Raw genomic sequence first — 20,755 nt, forward strand, 5'->3', positions numbered from 1 at the left:
GAAACTTGTGCACTTCAAAACCACTCTTTGACGTTTCCTCCACTTCAAAGACACTTTTGGGTATATATGCTGTGTCTGTGACCCTATCAAATCAGTCATTTCTGGACCTACAACTGGACTCTGTCCGTTGTACTGCCTAGCTGCCCAAAGGTCTCATCTGGACTGCTTTGCTGGAAGGACTGCTGGCCTGTTTGTTGCCCTGCTGCCTGCTGACCCCTGACTCAGATAGACGGACTCTACCTTCCTCCTAATTTAGGTTGTGTTGTGACCTACCCTGACTAGGATTGTGGTCCCTGCTTGGACAGGGTGCATACATCTCCCAACTATAGACCCAATTTCCAACACCAGAAAAATTGGTTTTACGTGTGACCCAAGCAACAAAGCAACAGAGAACTGTTCAGAGGAGGACAATACAGTAATCTGAAGAAGCAGCTGATTTCCTCCAGGAAGTAGTGCATTTTATCTAGTAACATCAGAAGCCATTGAGTTCTCATTTGGTATCCTTATACTGTATGAAGCAGAGAGGAGGAGAGCGAGGTCACAGGTGCAGCGCAATGAAGTCAGAAAGCGTTATACAAGCCTTGGGTGGATGAAAACTTCAAACTATGGACTTATTCAGGAGGTGACTAGAAGGAAATGCCAATCACCCCCACCCCTGTTAAGAGCCTACTCTTTGGTCGATGTAGGAGGCAAGGTGGCTTGAGATGTTTCTTTTCGACTATATCTGGTATATAGCTGCCTATTCCGATGAGGCCCCAAAATGATTTCATTACAGTTGGTTTATTGATATAGCAATGATAGGCTAGGTGCCCGGAACAGAGAAGGACGGGGTATGGTTTAGGTAGCTACACTTAGATGAGTTGTTGGTTTACTTCAGTTAGTTTTCATCCTTTATCTCTAAATATGAAAGATCTACTTAAACTTCGAGCAATCTCACATCATAGAGTTCTGACAATTACAACATTCTACTCCTGAAAAGGTTGACCTTCTCCCCATCACCAGAGAAAAACAGACATTACCTCCCGTCCCTCCCTCGCCTTCCTTTTAACCAATGAGGCCTCCCGCCTCCCCCTAGACCCTCCCTTCCCCTTTCGAAAACCCCCCCCACCCTTATCCCCTCCTGTTCTTTTGTCTAGCCCACGCTAGACGTATTTCTTTTTCCTTTCTCACCTGCACGGCGGGGCCTGGAGGTCATCGAAGGAGGCACTCCTCGGGACGCGGAGCTCCGCGAGGAGTGCTACGGCTGGGGCGCGGCTTGTACGAGCAGCATGGCTGCTCGAGAGGCGTGTTCTGGGGGCCGGCTGACGGGGTCAGCCGGCCCTCTGTGGCTGGGGCGTTGGTTTCCGGTTTTCCGCGCCGCGGAGCCGCGAGGAACCGAGGACCTTCATGTTTGTGATGCAGATAGGACGGGCGTTCGGCCCGTGGTTTTTTATGGATTTTAGAGGATGTTGCCGTTTTAGGGATTGGTGGAGCCCTGTTGGGGGGAGGACCATGGTCCCATATATAGTCAGTTTTTTGGGAATGAAGTCAGTGTGATTTTGTGGTTTACCATGCCGAAAGCTGCAGCAAAGAGACGTAGGATTGTCTCTTCTTCCTCCTCGGAGGAGGGAGGTGAGGATAGCATGGCTCTTCCTGAGAACCCTCAGGTTCCTGACAGAGGTACTCCCCTCATGTCTAGAGAGGAGGTGCAGGATATGATTGAGGTAGCTGTTACCAGGGCACTGCAAACAGGCGTGGCCAGGTCTGGTCAGGCTAAGCGTGCGCTCTCATCAGTAGCGGCAAGGAAATCCTCATCAGAGAGTGAGGATGAGGCCCCATCGACGTCATCTGGGGGAAAATATGTTTCCAGAGAAGAAATGTGGGATGTGATGGCACATGTTCGGGACAATTTGGGTTTCCCAGTGTTTCAACCTACAAACTCGGATTCTCATTTATTTCCTCAATATCAGACACCTTCGAAGTTTGCCATGCCTTTCCAGGGACCTGTGAAGGATATGGTGTTTCGTGAGTGGAAGGATGTGGAGAAGGCTCAGGTTCCTCGATTCCTTCAGAAACTTTACTTACTTGAGGGTGAGGAGGTTTTGCCTCCTTCTATTCGCCTGGACTCTATTTTGGCTACTCTGATTGACAAGACGGCAGTCAATCCGGAGGATTGTGTGCCTACGGATGCCATTGACCGTAAAGTGGATTCGGGTCTTAAGAGGGCTTTTGCTGCGGAGAATCTAGCGCTGAAGGCAGGGATTTATTCTGCTTATGCGTCACAGTCATTGGTTCAAGACTTTGATAAACTGGCGGTAGCTGTACAGGAAGGGGCGGAGTGTTCAGAGCTCCTGGCTGGCATGGAGCAGCAGGCCAGATTGTTGGCTGATGTGTCTTCAGATGTGGTCCGTACTTCGGCTCTGGCATCCGGGTCTTTGATTGGGGCTCGTAGATCCCTCTGGTTGCGTTCCTGGAAGGCTGATCCAGGGGAAAAGGCGTCCTTGTTGAGACTGCCGTTTGAGGGCCGTAACCTGTTTGGAGATCAATTACCATCCATGCTTTCCAAGGCATTTAAGGAGAGGAAGCATGCCTTACCTTATAAAGGGGGCTCTTCTTCGAGTAAAGGGTGGAAGAAGCGTTCCAGATCTTCTCCTTCTAGGGATGCTAAATCCTTTTCATTTAGGAAACGGCGTTTTCAGCCGCGTTTTTCGCCTAAGAAGTCTGCTCCTGCGACCCGGGGTGGTTTCAAGAAGGGGTCCTGACAATCACTGTGGGCCTGGCAGAGGGCCGGTTGGGGGAAGATTGAGTCACTTTCTTTCAGCTTGGGAGGACAGTGTAACCGATCATTGGGTACTAGACATTGTGTCCAAGGGTTATGTCATAGATTTTGTTGTGGTTCCTCCAGATTCAGGGGTTCGTCCCACTCCTCTGCCTTCAGAGGGGTCTCGGAGAAGGGCATTGTTGGACGGAGTGCGAGACTTACTGGTCAAGGGAGCCATTTCCCACGTTCCGCTAGACGAACGGGGTCAGGGCACTTATTCGGTCTTGTTTCTTGTGCAGAAGGTTTCAGGGGGATTTCGACCAGTGCTCAATCTAAAGGAGGTGAATACCTGGATCAGGACAGTGCATTTCCGCATGCTGTCCATTCAGACTATTTTTCCATTGGTCAGGCAAGGGGACTTTCTGGTGTCAATGGATCTGCAGGATGCTTACCTACACGTGCCTGTGGCAAGATCCTCTCAAAAGTTCCTGAGGTTTGCTGTGGGTCGGGACCATTATCAGTTTTGCGTTCTGCCTTTCGGTCTAAAATCTTCTCCTCGAATTTTCACAAAGGTGCTGGCTCCTCTAGTGGCTTTGCTTCATTCAGAAGGGGTGTTTCTGCATCCTTATCTAGACGACATTTTGATTCATGCCCCATCACGAAACCTTTTGCAGAGGCAGGTGGTCCAAGTTCTGGGGGTCCTGCAAAACCACGGGTTTTTAATCAATTGGGAGAAGTCAAACTTAGTGCCGTCCCGGGATCTGGTTTTTCTGGGGGCTCGGTTTCAGACTCTTCTAGGGTTGGTGACTGTGTCAGAAAAAAGGTTGGGTGTACTCCAGGCTTTGGTAAAGAAGGTATTGTTACTGTCTGCTCCCCGAGCTCTTCTATGGTTGCGTCTGCAGGGTCATTTGGCGTCGGTGATCTTTCTGGTGCCTTGGGCACGTTTCCATCTCCTGTGCTTGATGACTTGGTTCTTGAGAAGGTGGGCACCAGGGTCCAGTTCTCTGAAGGACAGGGTTCCAGGGTCCGGATTGATTCGCAGGGAGTTGCAATGGTGGTTGGAGGCAGCCCACCGGAGGGTAGGGGTTTCTTTATCACCTCTGAGACCCGTGGTGGTAACGACGGATGCCAGCCTCTCAGGATGGGGGGCATGGATGGAGTCGGCTCAGATTCAGGGGTTTTGGTCCCCTCGGGAGGCGAGTCGGTCTTCGAATTGGCGCGAATTGCGGGCAGTATTCCTGGCTCTGGTCCATTTCCAGGATTCCCTGAGGGGGTCGGCGGTTCTGGTTCGCACGGACAACTTAGTGGCCAAGGCTTATGTCAATCGGCAAGGGGGGACCAGGTCGAGGGCTCTGTTCAATCTAGTCAGGGAGATTTTTGTGTGGGCTCAGGAGTGGGTTCCTTCTCTCAGGGCTTCGTACATTCGGGGGGTGGTAAATGTTCGAGCGGATCTGCTGAGCAGAGTGATTCCTTCCTCCCAACTTTTCTCTCTCCGGAAGTCTCTATTTCAGCATCTGGTTCGGCTTTGGGGTCTTCCAGTGCTGGATGTGTTTGCGTCAGTAGGGAATGCGAAAGTGGAGCGCTTCTGCTCTCGGTTTCGGTGTCCCCAAGCATGGGAGGTGGACGGGATGTCATGTCCTTGGCCGCAGGGCCTTTTGTATGCGTTCCCTCCTTTTCAACTACTCAGGGCATTTCTGTTACGAGTAAGGGATCTGGGGTCCAGGGTTATCCTAATTGCGCCTCTTTGGCCGAGAGCGAATTGGTTCCCATTGTTGATGCTGATGGCAGAGGGGAGGATCTGGCCTCTGCCTCTTTGTCCGTCTCCCCTGGAGTTTCCCTGCCTCCCAGTGGGGTCATTGAGGAGGTTACACTTGACGGCCTGGAAGTTGAACGGAGGGGGTTGACAGGTCTAGGGGTGCCGGTGGCTTTGAGTTCTACCTTGCTGGCGTCAAGGAGACGTTCCACTTTGCTTTCTTATGGTAGGCAGTGGAAGGTGTTTTCGTCTTGGTGCTTACGTCGTAAGTTGGATCCTACCTGCGCTTCTATCTTTGAGGTGATGCAGTTCCTGCAGGATGGTGCTCATTTAGGGTTGTCAGTGGCATCTCTTCGACCAGTGGGCGGCTATTCAGGCATTCAGAGGACCATGGCGTAATCTTCAGGATGAAGGGCGATTGATGCCTAGATTTTTTCAAGGGCTTGTTAATTTATTTCCTCGCCCGGTACGTTCTTTTCCTTCATGGGATCTGTCCTTGGTTTTGGATGTGTTGACGGAGGCCCCTTTTGAACCGTTGGGGGACTGTGATTTGCGACATCTATCTTTGAAGGCGTTCTTTTTGGTAGCCATTACTTCGGCTCGTCGGTTGGGGGAATTGGGGGCGTTGGCATGTTCCTTTCCTTTTTGTAAGATTTTTCCCGATAGGGTGGTTCTGGTTCCGGTTCCGTCTTTTATTCCTAAAGTCAATTCTTCGTTCCATTCCCGGCAGGAGGTCATTCTTCCTTCATTTTGTCCGAATCCCTCATCAAGGGAGGAGGTCCGTTTGCATTCGTTGGATGTACGTAGAGTTTTGTTGGAGTATCTGCGGGTGGTGGCTCCTTTTCGTAAAGGGGATTCACTGTTTGTTAATTTTGGTCCGGCTCGCAAAGGTGAGAAGCCTTCCACGGCTTCCTTGAGTCGGTGGGTTCGATCTTTAATTCTGTTGGCCTATTCCTTGAGAGAGGTGGTTCCTCCTCTAGGGATTCAGGGGAGATCTACCAGAGGCATGGCGACTACGGTGGCAGAGCTTCAGGGGACTTCGGTGGTGGAAATTTGCAGGGCCGCCACTTGGGCTTCTCCTTCGACGTTTGTGCGTCATTATAGGCTGTCTGACTTGGGTAGTTTGGAGTCGGTGCTAGGTCACCGGGTCTTATCCTCTATGAGATAATGTTGGGGGATGTTCTTGGTGCAGGATATTAAATAAAGGTCTTGCAACTCGGTGTCCGTCTCCTGTGTGTTTTCTTGCTATGTCTCATTGGTTAAAAGGAAGGCGAGGGAGGGACGGGAGGTAATGCTTCCATTTTCTTACGATAATGGCATTACTCCTAGTCCTACTCCCTCGCCTTCCTTTTCCGTTCCCTCCCACCCTCCCAGTACGGACTGTCCGAGTTGCGGCTTGGGCTTGGTTTTTGTACAGGAGGGGATAAGGGTGGGGGGGGGTTTTGAAAGGGGAAGGGAGGGTCTAGGGGGAGGCGGGAGGCCTCATTGGTTAAAAGGAAGGCGAGGGAGTAGGACTAGGAGTAATGCCATTATCGTAAGAAAATGGAAGCATTGTTCTGGCATCCCGGAAGCAGGGGGTCATACTCTCTCTGTGAAAGAAAGAACATCTTGATTACACTATAGTCAACAATTACTAACCTTTCAGAGTGTGCTATAGTTGGCTCAGATTGCAGAAAGACAAGCAGGTACTCAGTTGACCTCATATTTGGAAATCTTAAGCTTCTGGGCAAATGGCAACTGCGACACCCCACCCCCCAAAAAAAGCTCAGAGATTGTGTTTTTTCCTTAATTTGACAGCATAGAACTGCCATTGAACAATGAGGACTCTGCCATTTTGGTCCTCTTGGACCTCTCTGTGACTTGTGATATGATGGATCACTCTATCATACTTTTCTGTGGTAAAGAAGTAGGCATATTCGGAATAGTGGCAAAATATTTGGATTCATATGTGAAATAATATTCTCAGTCACTAAGGGGGTTATTACAACTTTGGAGGAGGTGTTAATCTGTCCCAAAAGTGACGGTAAAGTGACGGATATACCACCAGCCGTATTACGAGTCCATTATATCCTATGGAACTCGTAATACGGCTGGTGGTATATCCGTCACATTTGGGATGGATTAACACCTCCTCCAAAGTTGTAATAACCCCCTAAGTCTTCTCCTTTCCAAAACCTTAGTGAAGTTCCTCAGGGACTGTCACTTTTTTCTGTCCTCTTCAACATCTATGTTAAACGTCTATAACACATATAATGTCATTTGAGTTCGCTACTATTTCCTAAGCAGATGACACTCAATTACTCAAGTACCTCCAGCGGTAGCTGGTATTGCTTCCGCTCGCAGGGAGCAGCTAAAAAGGCTGTTCACGCCTGTGGGAGCCATATTTTCAGCTGCTTCCCTGTCCAAATCTTTTTCATGTTCCTGGCCTCTGGGAGAAGACTTATCCCCTCTTTACGACCCTGGTGGTCTTAAGACCGCCAGGGTGGCAGTGGCTGTCAGACCATTGCCAATGTGGAGGTCCGACTGACACATTACGACCACAGCGGTAGCGACACAGTCTGAATCTGCCAGGGCAGCACTGCATGCAGCGCTACCCTGGGGATTTCGAGTCCCTTCTACGCCAGCGGCTTCATGGCAGTGGCACCGCTATAAAAAGACTGGTGGAGACGGGATGCAGGGGGTCAAAAGGGGGCCCCTGCACTGCCCATGCATTTTTCATGAGCAGAGCAGGGCCTCCCCCGGCTAGCCCTGTCGCGATGTTCACTGTCGAACATCGCAACGGGTGATGGTGCACCTCACGCACTACAGCATTACAGCCGGCTCTATTATGAGCCAGAGGCAATGCTGTAGGCCATTTCCCGCTAGCCCAGTGGGATACTCATAATGGGGCCTGCGAGGAGGCAGTCGCACTGACGGCAACCTACTCGTCGGGACTTCGGCAGACAGGCATTTCCGTCCACCGAAGTCATAAAGATCCCCTTAGTGTTTGCTCTCACTTAGCAGGAGCTATAAAATTGCTCTGGCCAAGTGAGAGCAAACGTGTTTCCCTGCCTGCATGACCTGCATGGCTGGGGGATAGGGGACAAAGATGAAAGCTTTGGAGATTTTGCTTTCCAGATCCCGCTGTCAAAACCCAAAGTTTTTGCTGTGGCTTGGCTGCAGCTGTCCCAGGGGTAGACACCCCCAAGACATAGCAGGAGCCGGCCCTGGGGTGTGGCGGACCCCAGCGCCATCAGTGGTTCCAAGAGGGGGGCCTGCAGCTCCCACAATGAGTAGATAGCTCCGGGGGTGGTGGTCCCCGGGCCTTGGGGGTCCCAGCGGGGGGGCTGTGGACTTCCCACATAAATAATACTGAAAGCTCTGGGAAGGTGGAGGCTTGCATTTTTTAGAATGAAAGCACTGGAGAGGTGGCAGTCCTCAGGGTAGCGGGGGGGCCCAGGGCCCACCCAAATACATAATAATAGTAAACTCCTTGAGGAGGTAGCGGTCCCCAGGGCAGCGTAAATAATACTGAAAGCTCTGGGGAGGTGGCGGTCCACAGAGAAATGGGGGGGCTGCAGGCCCCCACATTTTTAAGAATGAAACCTGCGCTTGTTTTTCTTTTCATTTGTTGCTGTGAATTTGCGAATATGACAATTTCGATTTCGCAGCAAAAAATAATTGAAAAAATGCTTTTTTAGCTCTTGGGTAGGTCCCACCGGGACCCCTCCCCCCCCCCCCCACCCCCCCACCAGAGCTAAGGGGTCAGGGTGTCTCTGCCCTGGCACCTTTTATGTTTTGTTTTACTTTTTTTCTGGGACTTGACTCAAGCCGAGTCCCAAAATGGCTGCCGACACTTCCTGGTTTGAAGTGTTGGCAGCCAGTCAGAGCTGTGCATTTCCCTGCATGAGCTCTTCTTTGTTCGTGAATACTTTGCGGCCAGAGATATATCATTTATATTTCCCTAAGTTTCTCAAAAACTACTGAACGGATTAACAACAATTAACACAACGCACAATCTGCGTACCAAAAGTAGATTTCTGCCAAATTTGGTGTGATTCTGTCCAGCGGTTCGGGCTGTAGATGTGTTGACAGATCCTATGGGAATTAAAATGGAAAACACAACATTTTTTGAGCCCCCTTTTTCTCTGCCCCTGCTTGACGGATTATCACGAAACTTTCCTTGGGCACCAAGAATAAGCCAGGCCTCTTTTTTGGGAGAATTTTTTGAACATTCATCAGACGTTGCCAAAGATGTAGGCAAGTCAAAAAATACTTTTTGTATGGAAACATGGTCCTAAATATACTGATAACCGCCAGTAAGTTTTTTATAGATATAGATATACATATATATTGATAGATAGATAGATATACTTAGGTTTTAAAAGCAAGTGTGCTAAAGGCCTGCATGTTAAAGGCACTGCGTGTAAATGCTTTGTGTGGTGTTAAAGGCATGCGTGATAAAGGCATTCATAGTAATGTCACACAACCAAATGTATGACATTTGTAGATGTGCTGGAGTCATTTTTTATGCGGAATTGCAGTATGGTGGAACATTCTGCAGGAATTATTGTGAACATTAAAATTAGTATTATTTGCTCTTTCCTAAATGCCATCTCTCAGTCATCACACAGGATCACTTGACTACCATTAAATTGGACAGAGTGCTTAGAAATGGCTGAACTGCAGTATCAAGCATTGTACAAAACAAGTTGTTATTATTAGAGTAAATTAAGTGTGAAACACTTTGCGAATGATGGCCTCAATGTTTCTTGTCCAGACTTAATTTATCCTGAAGGGCCTGCTTCTTGCTGTATATAACCTCAAAAGTCTAAATATATTAAATGATCTACTGTGTCCTTGTGTATATTAAAAGTAGCTCTGGTCCTTTATTTTCGTTTTCTAAATGTATGTTCTCTTGTTCTATCTTTTAGAGGAACTTAAGGCACCCTTGGAGGAGTATGTTCAAAAACGATACCCCGGGCTTGTAAAGGTGGTCCGCAATCAGAAACGAGAAGGCCTGATCCGAGCCCGAATTGTGGGCTGGAAAGCAGCTTCAGGTGAAGTTACTGGCTTCTTTGATGCCCACGTGGAATTCACTGCTGGCTGGTAGGTATGCAATATGAAACTATACAGCACAGATGATTATGGTCCCTGTGAGGAAATGTAGATATTACCCTGGGTGTCAATTTGATGCCCATGGCACTGCTTTTTCTACCTTTGTCTAAGAGGTCTGGCAGGGTGTGGTAGTAACGAGAGCCTTATTGTATTACTTTTTGTACTTTCCACTTCCTGAACAGAGACCAACTACTGTATACTTGCGCTTTGTTGTGTTCATCTGTTCTTTGGGGGACTTTTTTCTCTTTGTTTCCTGCTCCTGTTCAGTGAAACTTCCCTTTTCATTTGCAGAGCATTCTTGCTCTCAGCTTACCTGTAAACAAGACTGTAAATCAGGCTATATTCATCACATTTGCTCTTCCTTGCTGTGCACCCTCTTTCGCTGTTCTCTTCAGCTACCTGGCTCTGACCCTTCCTTGGTTTGGATTCTGTTTACCGAGTGTGCCTGCCCAGTGTGTTTATTTAATTACTTGTTTGCTAAGTAGCCCAAACTCCACCCAAAGGTATTGGAGACTTTGCACAAGTACCAGCCACATTACACAAGGACATATTAATTTGTTGCAGGCACTGCAGGATTAAGTGATGTTGAGCCACACCGTGACTCAAACCCGGGTCCTCAGTTCCAAAGTATGGAGCTCTAGTCGTAGTGCCACACCTTCTCACTGTTCTGATACATTTCTGAGAAGTACATGAGCCATTCCAGTTACTTCCATTGTGACAGCACGGCACGCTGAGCTTTTTGTTTACCTCTTCCATTTTTTATTTATTTACTTGTCCAAGCCTGTTATTGCTTAGCGGTTGGGAATCAACATTTTGCACGCTAGAGCATCCAATGCCACGTGACCACCACAGATACTTTCATAAAGCTGCACACATACTCTCAGGTAGCACTTTTAAAGTAGACACATCAAGCAAAAGACACACACAAACACCATCCAAAGGTATTGGAGGCTTTTCATAAGTCCCAGCTATATTACACAAGGACATGATCATTTTTTGTAGGCATGGGAGGATTAAGTGATGCTGAGTTTGCACTGTGACTCAAACCTGGGTCCTCAGTTCCAAAGTCAGCAGTGCTAGTTGTGCCACACCTCCTCTCTGTTCTGCCACATTCCCGTGGAGCACATGAGGCATTCCAGTTTCTTTCAATGTTACAGTGCTGCACAACAAGCTTTATGTTTACCTCCTCCATTTATTATTTAGTTACTTGTTCACACCTGTTATTGTTTAACGCTAGGGGACTAGGACTTCATACGTGTGAGCATCCTATGTCGCGTGACCGCCACAGACGCTCGCACACAACTGCACACACACTCGCAGGTCGCACTGTTTAATTACACGCATCAAGCAAAAGACACACAATTTGGTGTATTAATAGATATAGCGACTGATATGAACCCATGTGATTCTGAACATGTGATCTTAAAGACACCACAGTTTGTGGAAAATATTTCTAATTTAAATGAAACCACGTTTGTTGTGAATAAAATACAGGCCTTTGTGTGTCTTTCTAGGTCAAAGGAGGAGATGACATGTGAGTTCATGTGCTGGCTAAAATAGGAATCTCCTAAGTACAATCTTTATCTCTCAGTAAACCCCTGTTGTTAGAGCCAGAGTACATCTTCAGCACCTGCATTTGTGTCCTGGAACAGAGTGAAACAAATGAGTGCTAAGTAAACTTAGTGACAGGCCTTCTAACATCCACATTCCAGGCAGCTACAAGCCGCTGCCTGCAACATCGCTTCAGATTATGACACCTCAGGCGAGGGGCTTCCCAAAGAACATGCGCCAAACTTTCAAGGTGTTCTTTCCACCGGCAACCCACGGCCTACTCTGAAACTTTTTTTTTCTTCTCATTTTTTTCATCCTTTTTAAATCATCTTACAGAAACCTGGCTGCTGCTTTAGCATTTGATGTCAAATATACAAAAGTATCATTCCCTTTATGTTTAGAAATGAATGCTAGGAGATTATCATTCTGTTGGAACTTTTACGAAGTAGCATGGCAGATTTAAATTGGGATGCTAAATGGCAACATTTACATTTTTTACTGCAGATAGAGGAAGAAGGTAAATATAAGTGCTCTAGTTATATGCAGGGCCAGCAGAATTAAGTGGCAGGAAAGGACCAAATTATGAGGTAGGGTTGCCGAATTTATTTGGCAAGAAAAGTCAAGTTATGAATTTACAACACCAATAGCTCTAACTCAAGCAAATGCGAGACACATTGCACTGCAAATGCTTGTTACATGTAGTTGGGAGGATCCTTTACATCCTCTCATCACCATGACAGGATTTGTACATGGGTGCCATAAACTCCTGCACTGGTGGTGGCCAACTTAGTACCAGTCTACAACCCACTATTTCATTAATCAATTGGTAAAAAATGTTATTTCTGCACTGGGCATCGTGGTCAATGTACAAATTGAAGCAAATGTTACACGTAAAAAAATGCAGACTTTTCTGACACAAGTTTAGTTTATACGTTCTGAGCCCATACTAAGTGAAAATAAATGTGTATTTGCATACGTGTAGGCAGAAACAAATCCGTCGCTGGTGCAGGCAGGCAGGCTGTCAGGTGTTCCAGGAAAGCTCTGTCACACTTTCACCCCCTAGTACATGGGTGTTGGTGTAAAGGACATGGGTTACAGGGATAGAGAAATTAACTGCTATACATTGACATATCTTTGATACTAGCCACTACTGGGTGCAGTAGCCACCCCCCCCCCCCCCCCACCACCACCTCAGTTGTGAATATTGTAATGTAAGTGGGGCGCAAGGATGCTGTGCTATGATTTCACGAGAGAGAGATGGTTGAATTGCCGTTCCGCTGATTATCAAATCCACCCCCTATCACCCCAATAAATGTGCTTCCAATTATCTTTCCTCTAGTTCTTTTCATTATAGATAGGTTGAGCTGGGTCTGGGCATGACGCCTGAAGAGCATGAGAGAACACAGCTGACCCTGACTCATTGCGTCTACAAAACAAATAACGCGCGTTTAAACTGAAAAGAAACGTGAACACTAATAAACCATTTGCAATAAAACCAGTGCTTAATTTGTAAATTAAGAGGTGCTGGTGCTCAAAGCCCTTCTTATAAACACGAGGCTGCTGTAATTAGATCTGCCAGCACTGAATACTGAGGCAGCGTAATCCTGAAGCCATCTCGGGCCTCTTCAATTCATTTACGGCCACTCCTGCCCCTTCAGCTCATCCTGCAACTTTCTACTTTCTCCCTTTATGACTCTTTTTAGTTTTTCCTTCTTCCGTCTTTCACATATGAGTCTTTTGCTCGCAGCAAATGCTTGAGGCATAAGAATAAGCCCCGGCCCTCACAAATAAGTGCCTGTGCTCAGCACCGAAATCAACAAGCACAAATTAAGCACTGAATAAAACTAAGGTACGGTCCACAAGAGACACTGTGTGCGAGACTTTTGGCAGCGGCCCCACAATGATGTGGCTGTAGATTTACACGGATGCACATAAATGAGCACACACGGAGACCAGTTAAGTTTGCTGCCACACCCGAGACTGCGTCACCGCAGCTCTTCCTTTATTTATATACTTGCTCCGTGCCCCTCCCGGACACGCAGAGTACGTTTACTCAAACAAGGAGAGCCCGCATGGCTCTCCGCTTACTCTCTACATCCCCCCCATGTTTCACTCCACATGGAGACGGATTAACAGATAACTTATGCATATGACTTAACATAGTCCTTCAGGCCCTCCCTCGTTAAGGAAGAAACACTAAAGGAAAACAAAAGTAATAACAAATAACAAAATGATGTAATTCTGTGACAACCAGTGTCCCATCTTCTCACACTGTCTTCATCAGTCTCCAACAGTGTTCCATCATCAAATAATGGCGATGACATGCAATTGATGACTAGCCAACTTGGCAGACAAAGTCTTTTAGTTGACTACTAGGTGCAGGATTGGGACGTAAGTCATATCTTGCATTTCTAGCGCGCACATTTTCATGTCCCGGAACACAACCAGGCTGAGGGTGTATAGTTATAGTTGGCTCAGGCACATTTTCCTTCTCTCCAGATGTTATGAGGGAGCCACCATCGTTATCATACATTTCACACTCTTCTTCTTCAACCAATTCTCTTTGGCCAGCTCTCCGAAAATGTGACACATTGCGAGTCACTCTCTGTCGTCCCCTGGCCGCAGTTATCATCGACCCTTTTACTCCAATGACCTCCCACACCTCAGGCTCGAACGGTGTCCTAAACTTTCCTCCTCCTCGCCGACATCTCACCACCACTCGATCTCCTTCTCGAAACCCTCGATATTTGGCTTGCCGCTTTGTACTGGCCTTTTGATTAGTGATCGCTCGTCGTCTTTGTGTGGCCTTAACATCTAGCACAGGAGGTTTCCAATTAGTACCTGCTGGAATGCAGTCACGTGGAGCCACCTTGAACATGAGATCAGAGGGTCCACACCCCGTGGTGCTATGGGGTGTTTGACGATAAGCACTCAAGAATTGATACAAGCACTGTTCACTGTTCTCCTTTTGTTCAACGCCAATTCTAAGGGCCCTATTCAGAGTCCGCATAAACCTCTCGACATCCCCATTGGCTTGGGGCCAGTATGGCATTATTTTACGATGACGAATCGCCAACCCCTCAAGATACGCACGAAACTCTTGCCCCTGGAATGGGGGCCCATTGTCTGTTCGAATCTCATCAGGCAGACCAAACATCGCAAACGTCTTTTGCAGAACGGGTCTTACGTTTTCAAAGGCTGTCGACGCCACCAATTCAACCACGGGAAATTTTGTATAGGAATCGATCAGGACGGCCGTTAACCTCCCATCCGGAAAGCTTCCAAAGTCCATGCTCATTTTTGCCCATGGTTTCAACGTAGCCGGTTCAGTTGTCACTGGACAACTCGGAGGTTCCATGGATGTGATAATGCAAGAGTGACACTTCCCCACCATATCATCAACGTGCCTATCCATACCAGGGAACCACACTTTAGCACGCAGCCTCGCTTTGGTTTTCGCAGCACCTTGATGCCCTTGATGAGCCAAGTCAACTACTCGAGACCAGAGACACTGCGGAAGCACAATTCTTCTTCCTCTTAGCACTAACCCATCAGTATCCGTTGATAGTTCTTCACGAACCTTCCATAGACCTTGCATCGCCAGCTTCTGATCCGGGCATGAGACATTAGTTTTTTCTAGAAAATATTTCCATTTCTTGTGAGTCAACGCTTCCTTGACATGACCCAACACTACATCACCCTGGGTAGCACTGAAAATGTCAGCTATCAGAAGTGCATTGGGACATGCCGACTGTACGACCATGCTGACGAAAACCTCCGTACTTTCCTCATCTTGTTCTTGTTGTGCGTCAACTACCTGCGGAGAAGGGTGACGAGACAGGTAGTCTGCAGGATTACTTGCCCCAGGCCGATAAACAACTGTAAAACAATAAGGTTGAAGCAGAACGGTCCATCGTTCAATTCTCGGGGGCGCAAGACGTGGGCTGCCCGCAAACAGCGAAACTAATGGTTTGTGGTCAGTGATCACTTGGAACTCATGCCCATACAAATAGAGATGAAAATGGCGGCACGCCCAACGAATGGCTAGCGCTTCACGTTCAATCTGCGCGTACCTGGTTTCGACTGCCGACAAAGCCCTACTAGCATATGCAACAGGGATCCACTCTTGATGTCTCTGTTCTTGCAACAGAACGGCCCCTAGCCCCACGGGACTCGCATCTACCACCACTTCCGTTCTCCGGCGGGGATTGAAATAAGCCATAGTTGACCTATCCAGCAATGCGGCCTTAATGTCCTCAAATGCTTTGTGGGCCTCCTGAGTCCAGTCCCAACGATGTTGCCCTTTCGTGAGCTGCTGCAGAGGTTCAGACATAGTAGCAAGTTGTGGTATGAACCTTCCACAGTACGTGGCCATCCCTAGAAAACTACGAACTTCCGTGGGACTTTGCGGAACGGGGGCTTGACGGATTGCTTCAGCTTTCCGTGGATCTACCTGCAGGCCATCCTTCGAAAATATATACCCAAAAAAATCTACAGACGTTTGATAAAAAGCACACTTCTTTTTATGGAGCGTCAACCCTGCATCAGCTAACCGTTTCAGCGTCGCTCTGAGATGGCGATGATGTTCCTCCCTCGTTCGGGAATGTATCAAGATGTCATCACTTAGATTAATTACCCCCGGTAACCCGGACAAAGTCTCTCGGATGGCATTCTGAAATACTTCGGCAGCTGAGGACACTCCAAAACTTAGGCCCTCATTACAACTTTGACGGGCGGCGGAGGCCGCCCGCCAAAGTTGCGCCGCAGGAATACCGCACCGCGGTCTGAAGACCGCGGCCGGCATTCTGAGTTTCCCGCTGGGCGGGCGGGCGGCCGCCTTAAGGCCGCCCGCCAGCCCAGCGGGAAACAACCTTCCCACGAGGACGCCGGCTCGGAATCGAGCCGGCGGAGTGGGAAGGTGCGACGGGTGCTACTGCACCCGTCGCGTATTTCACTGTCTGCTATGCAGACAGTGAAATACAAGCGGGGCCCTCTTACGGGGGCCCCTGCAGTGCCCATGCCATTGGCATGGGCACTGCAGGGGCCCCCAGGGGCCCCGCGACACCCCCTACCGCCATCCTGTTCCTGGCGGGCGAACCGCCAGGAACAGGATGGCGGTAGGGGGTGTCAGAATCCCCAAGGCGGCGCAGCAAGCTGCGCCGCCTTGGAGGATTCCAACGGGCAGCGGAAAACCGGCGGGAGACCGCCGGTTTTCCTGCACTGACCGCGGCCAAAGCGCCGCGGTCAGAATGCCCTGCGGGGCACCGCCGGGCTGTCGGCGGTGCTCCCGCCAACCGCGAGCCTGGAGGTCACAGACCGCCAGGCTCGTAATGAGGGCCTTAGTCTCTTGTACCTTCTTAGTCCTACATGTGTCGAGAAGGTGGTGATATTCCTACTTTCGGGGTCTAGTTCCAACTGATGATATCCCGCGTTAAGATCCAGTTTCGAGAACCACTGTGCCCCATTCAAATCTGCAATAATGTCATCCATGGTGGGCGTGATGTGTCTCTCTCTCCTAATGGCCTTGTTTGGCAGCCGCATGTCAACACAGAGACGAATTGCTCCCGGTTGTTTAGGCTTCGGCGCGATCACCAACGGTGACACCCAAGGTGTGGGCCCATCTACTTTTTCGATGACTCCTTGGTCTTCCAACAGCTGCAACTCTTTCTCGACAGCTGGGCGCAAATGGAACGGCACTCGACGATGTCTTAGCGCCACCGGAACCACACTATGGTCAATGTGTAGCTTGATGCGCTTTCCTTTCAGCCGTCCCAACCCCTCGAAGAGCTGTGGGAACTCATTGAGAAGCCGTTCCACCTGAGTGTCATGGACTTGACGTGCAAAGAACACCAGTTCTAACTCTTCTGCGGTGTGACATCCTAGCAGAGTGCCACGATCCCCAGCCACTACATAGAATGTTGCCTCTGTGGACTTGTCTCCACTGTTCACAGCTACCTCCACCGTTCCTTTGAGAGGAAGGGGGTCTTGCCCTCCATAGTTGTATTTTTTTGTAGTCGTCGGAGTGAGTCTTGGGGCTGGTATTAATTTCTGGAACAGAGTTTCATCCATAACATTGACAGACGCCCCTGTGTCAATAAGTACAGATACCAGCGTGCCATTGACGTGAACGTCGCTCATTGGAGGCAGTCTTTTCTTTAGTTGTCTCCTTCCCGTGAAAGAAATTACAAAAATGTCCTCTTCTTCATCTTCATCGAAAACCGGGCCACTCACCATGGCATGGTCCCTTACCTCTTCCGTGCTTTTGGATACAGCTCTCACATTAGCATCTCTTCCTTTCTGTTCCCCTGGCTTATTCCTTCTGGATCTACACACTTTGGCAAAATGGTTTGCTTTACCACAGCGATTACATGATTGTCCTTTCGCCGGGCACCCCATGTTCGCTCGGTGCTCATAGCCACAGCTTCCACAAACCCTCTCACTTGGTTTGACCTGGTTCGGCTTGCGCAGTACTGCCTGGCGTGTCTGGATAGCCTCTACCTGTTCCTCCTTAACCTGAACAGCACGAGTCAATGACGCTGCCGCTAGCGACTGACCCCTAACGGCTGCCATCGCGTCTGCTCGCACCGCGGACAGTTCATGTGATCGTGCAAGAATCAAAATGTCATCGAGGGACATCCCCTGCTGTTGAAGAATAAGCTTTCTTAAGGCATTGGATCGGCAACCTTGGATGATCTGTGCTCTGATCTCCTCCTGCTGATTGAGCCCAGTGCATGAACTCACCAGCTTTCTCAACCTGGCGTAAAACATATCCATCGATTCGACTTCTGTCTGTTGCGCCTGTCTCAACTTGAAACGCTCAAAATCAGAATTAAGTTGAGGATCAAAATGTCTATTTAAAGCAGTTACCGCTGCATCGAAATCAGACTTGTCTCCTGTATCAGGGAGGGAATCAAACAACTCTTGCAGTTCATCTCCTCCCATCAGCAGCATTACGGACCTTCGTACGGCCCCATCTGTTTCTCTAGTTGCGCAGAAGTGGTTTTCTAGGCGATTTATCCATAAGCGCCACCTGGGCGCAGCAGTTGCCGGGTCAATCAGTTGGCTAAACGGTGGCAATGACGTGATGGAGGAGTGTGTACTACTGTTCGGCTGCGCTGGGATTTGGGGATTTCCTGGTGGTGGTGGTGGTGGACCGGCATCATCCTGGGGTGGGGCACTCATGCTTGCTCTCCCACACTCCCCTAACTCACAGCAGTCAACTTTTATTTAGATGTCTGTTTATACCTTGAACTGGGCTTTGTGCCTTTTATTCACCACAGAGGAGCAACACAAAAGGAAGAGAGAAAAAGAAGAAGGAAAAAAAAAAACCTTCTCTTCTTTTTTTTTTTTCACAGGCCTCTGCCTGCCAGCAGAGCCTCTAGTTTTATTTATGGTCTCTTTTCCTTTTTTTTTTTCAGGCAATGCCTCGCCTGCGTTGCCTTTGTTATTGTGATTCCCCGGCTCCTGGGGAAACACTTATCCTGCCGCTCTTCTGTGGCCGAACACCACAGAGGCGGGGCACCCGAGCAGAGATGCACCCGCGTCACTGCTGCTCCCCCGGCAACAGGACGCACACGGCCGGCGCCTCGGTGGAGCGAGAGGCTTAAAAGCCGGCGCGCTCGATGGAGCGTGACGCTCCACGTGTTCTTCCTTGCCGGGCGGGACCTCCCGGCACCAGTATGCGCCGGCTGGGGAGCGCTCAACGGAGCGTTTCGCTCCACGTGTTTATTTTCTTTCTGGGGCGGGGCGGGGCAAAGCTCACCGTATTCGGCTTCCCCGGACAGGGGGCCGAACCGCACTCTCTCCGGCACCACAATCCGGCTCCGTCGTGTCTCCCCTCCACAGGCGGCCGATACCGCACCACGTTCGGTACGTTTTATTCTTTATTCGTTTTCACTTATCACACGTTTATGGTGTTATTGTTCAGATGCATGGGATTTCGCAATCCCGCTCGTCGCCATTGTAGATTTACACGGATGCACATAAATGAGCACACACGGAGACCAGTTAAGTTTGCTGCCACACCCGAGACTGCGTCACCGCAGCTCTTCCTTTATTTATATACTTGCTCCGTGCCCCTCCCGGACACGCAGAGTACGTTTACTCTAACAAGGAGAGCCCGCATGGCTCTCCGCTTACTCTCTACAGTGGCTACTCCCAAGATGGCTGTCCCAGCGTGTATCCTCCCAGAAGCGCGCCCTGCTTTTTCTGCAGCGGAGTTGGCACGCGTCGGTGTTATGATGCCATCGGCTCTGTCCTTTGGGGCCGCCTTGATGCTGACACCATAAATACCATCCTGAGAGAATCCGGATTTTACTCCTGGTTGGCCGAGTCTGGCGACCATGACAGCCTGTTCGTGGCAGACTGGCAGTGATGAAACATATGTTGTACAGAACAGCTTCTCGAATTATATTCACCGCCTAAGGTAAGGTGCAGTAAAAAGGCGTAAGTATTCAGGGATTTGCCCCTGCTGTCACAGAAGGAAACATGTTTCTACTCTGTGACGCAGCAATGGGGTCATGGGCTCTGCAAACACTTGTAAATTTAAATCGCAAGACAAGAATAAAAGGTCTCTCGTTCCTATGAAACATAACACAAGATGCTTCAATGAAAATGAGAAGCAAGGAAATATACAATATGGCTTCTTACTCATTAGAAACAAATGTATCTTATACATTTGTAACCAATGCAGTTTTTTTTTTTAATGGAGTTCGAAATAGTTGGAAAGTTAAGGATGGCAAAAAAAAAAAACTCTTCCCCACGGTAGCCTCGTCCTTGCGGAGGCAGGTTGCCTCTCCTCCATTCAAATTTAGATATTCGGGGGAGTGAAGGGAAAAATAGAGTTGTCTTTCAAGAACATGATGTTTACAGCCTTTTTTTCATAACCATTAGGCCCTGTACCTAGAACAATACCATATCCGAGGGCAGGTTTAGAGGTCTGCGAAATTTTTGTAATTGTTATGCACAATTGGCAGTAAAAATAACACAACTGCCATTGGCAACATCTGTTCACTTTCTGGCTGTCAGTGTTATGCCCAGGCGCTTGCAGTAAAATAATACAGCGAAAAGCGCATAATTACTTGACGTGGCATTGTGGCGCAATTTCACAAATTTCAGGTAACAAGCTTAACATCAAATTCCCCAAATCACGCAAATTATGCTCGCTCAGGCCTAGTGTGGTTGTTGCGCAGTTATACAGTGATATAATAGGAAAGGCCTTATAAAAGAGAAACAGCGTACTAAATAATACACATAACATATTACATTCAAATGTACTTATATATTACATCAAACATATTTAGAAATCCAGGAAAAGAAATGTGGCAAAGGACATCTGTTGCGTGCCCCCCCCCTCCCCCCCCCCCTTTTCCAGATAGTTTTTGCTGCCATCAGGACTTTGACACTGCCCCAGCATTGGCACAGCATTGACACAACACTGACAGAGCACACGTGATCTTCCCCTGGAAACATAAGGCAAAATTGACTACACTCAAAGATCTCTTTTAACCTTCTAGTGCGGAGATAGTAGGCTGGTGTGGGCTGGATCTTAAAATGTCGTATGTGGGCTGAAGTGTATATATATATATATATATATATATATATATATTTATATA

The 20,755-nt window shown here is 48.5% G+C and overlaps 1 protein-coding gene across 1 annotated transcript in view; it reads left to right on the plus strand.

Moving 5' to 3' along the window:
* Window positions 1-20,755, plus strand: part of GALNT17 (polypeptide N-acetylgalactosaminyltransferase 17) — a 1,750,844-nt gene that overhangs the window by 659,456 nt on the left and 1,070,633 nt on the right. The window contains exon 4 of the mRNA XM_069226928.1: window positions 9,407-9,581. Within this exon, the coding sequence (XP_069083029.1) occupies window positions 9,407-9,581 (175 nt within the window). The remainder of the gene's footprint in view (window positions 1-9,406; window positions 9,582-20,755) is intronic.

Source organism: Pleurodeles waltl, chromosome 3_2 (genome assembly GCF_031143425.1).
Source record: "Pleurodeles waltl isolate 20211129_DDA chromosome 3_2, aPleWal1.hap1.20221129, whole genome shotgun sequence".
NCBI lineage: Eukaryota > Metazoa > Chordata > Amphibia > Caudata > Salamandridae > Pleurodeles > Pleurodeles waltl.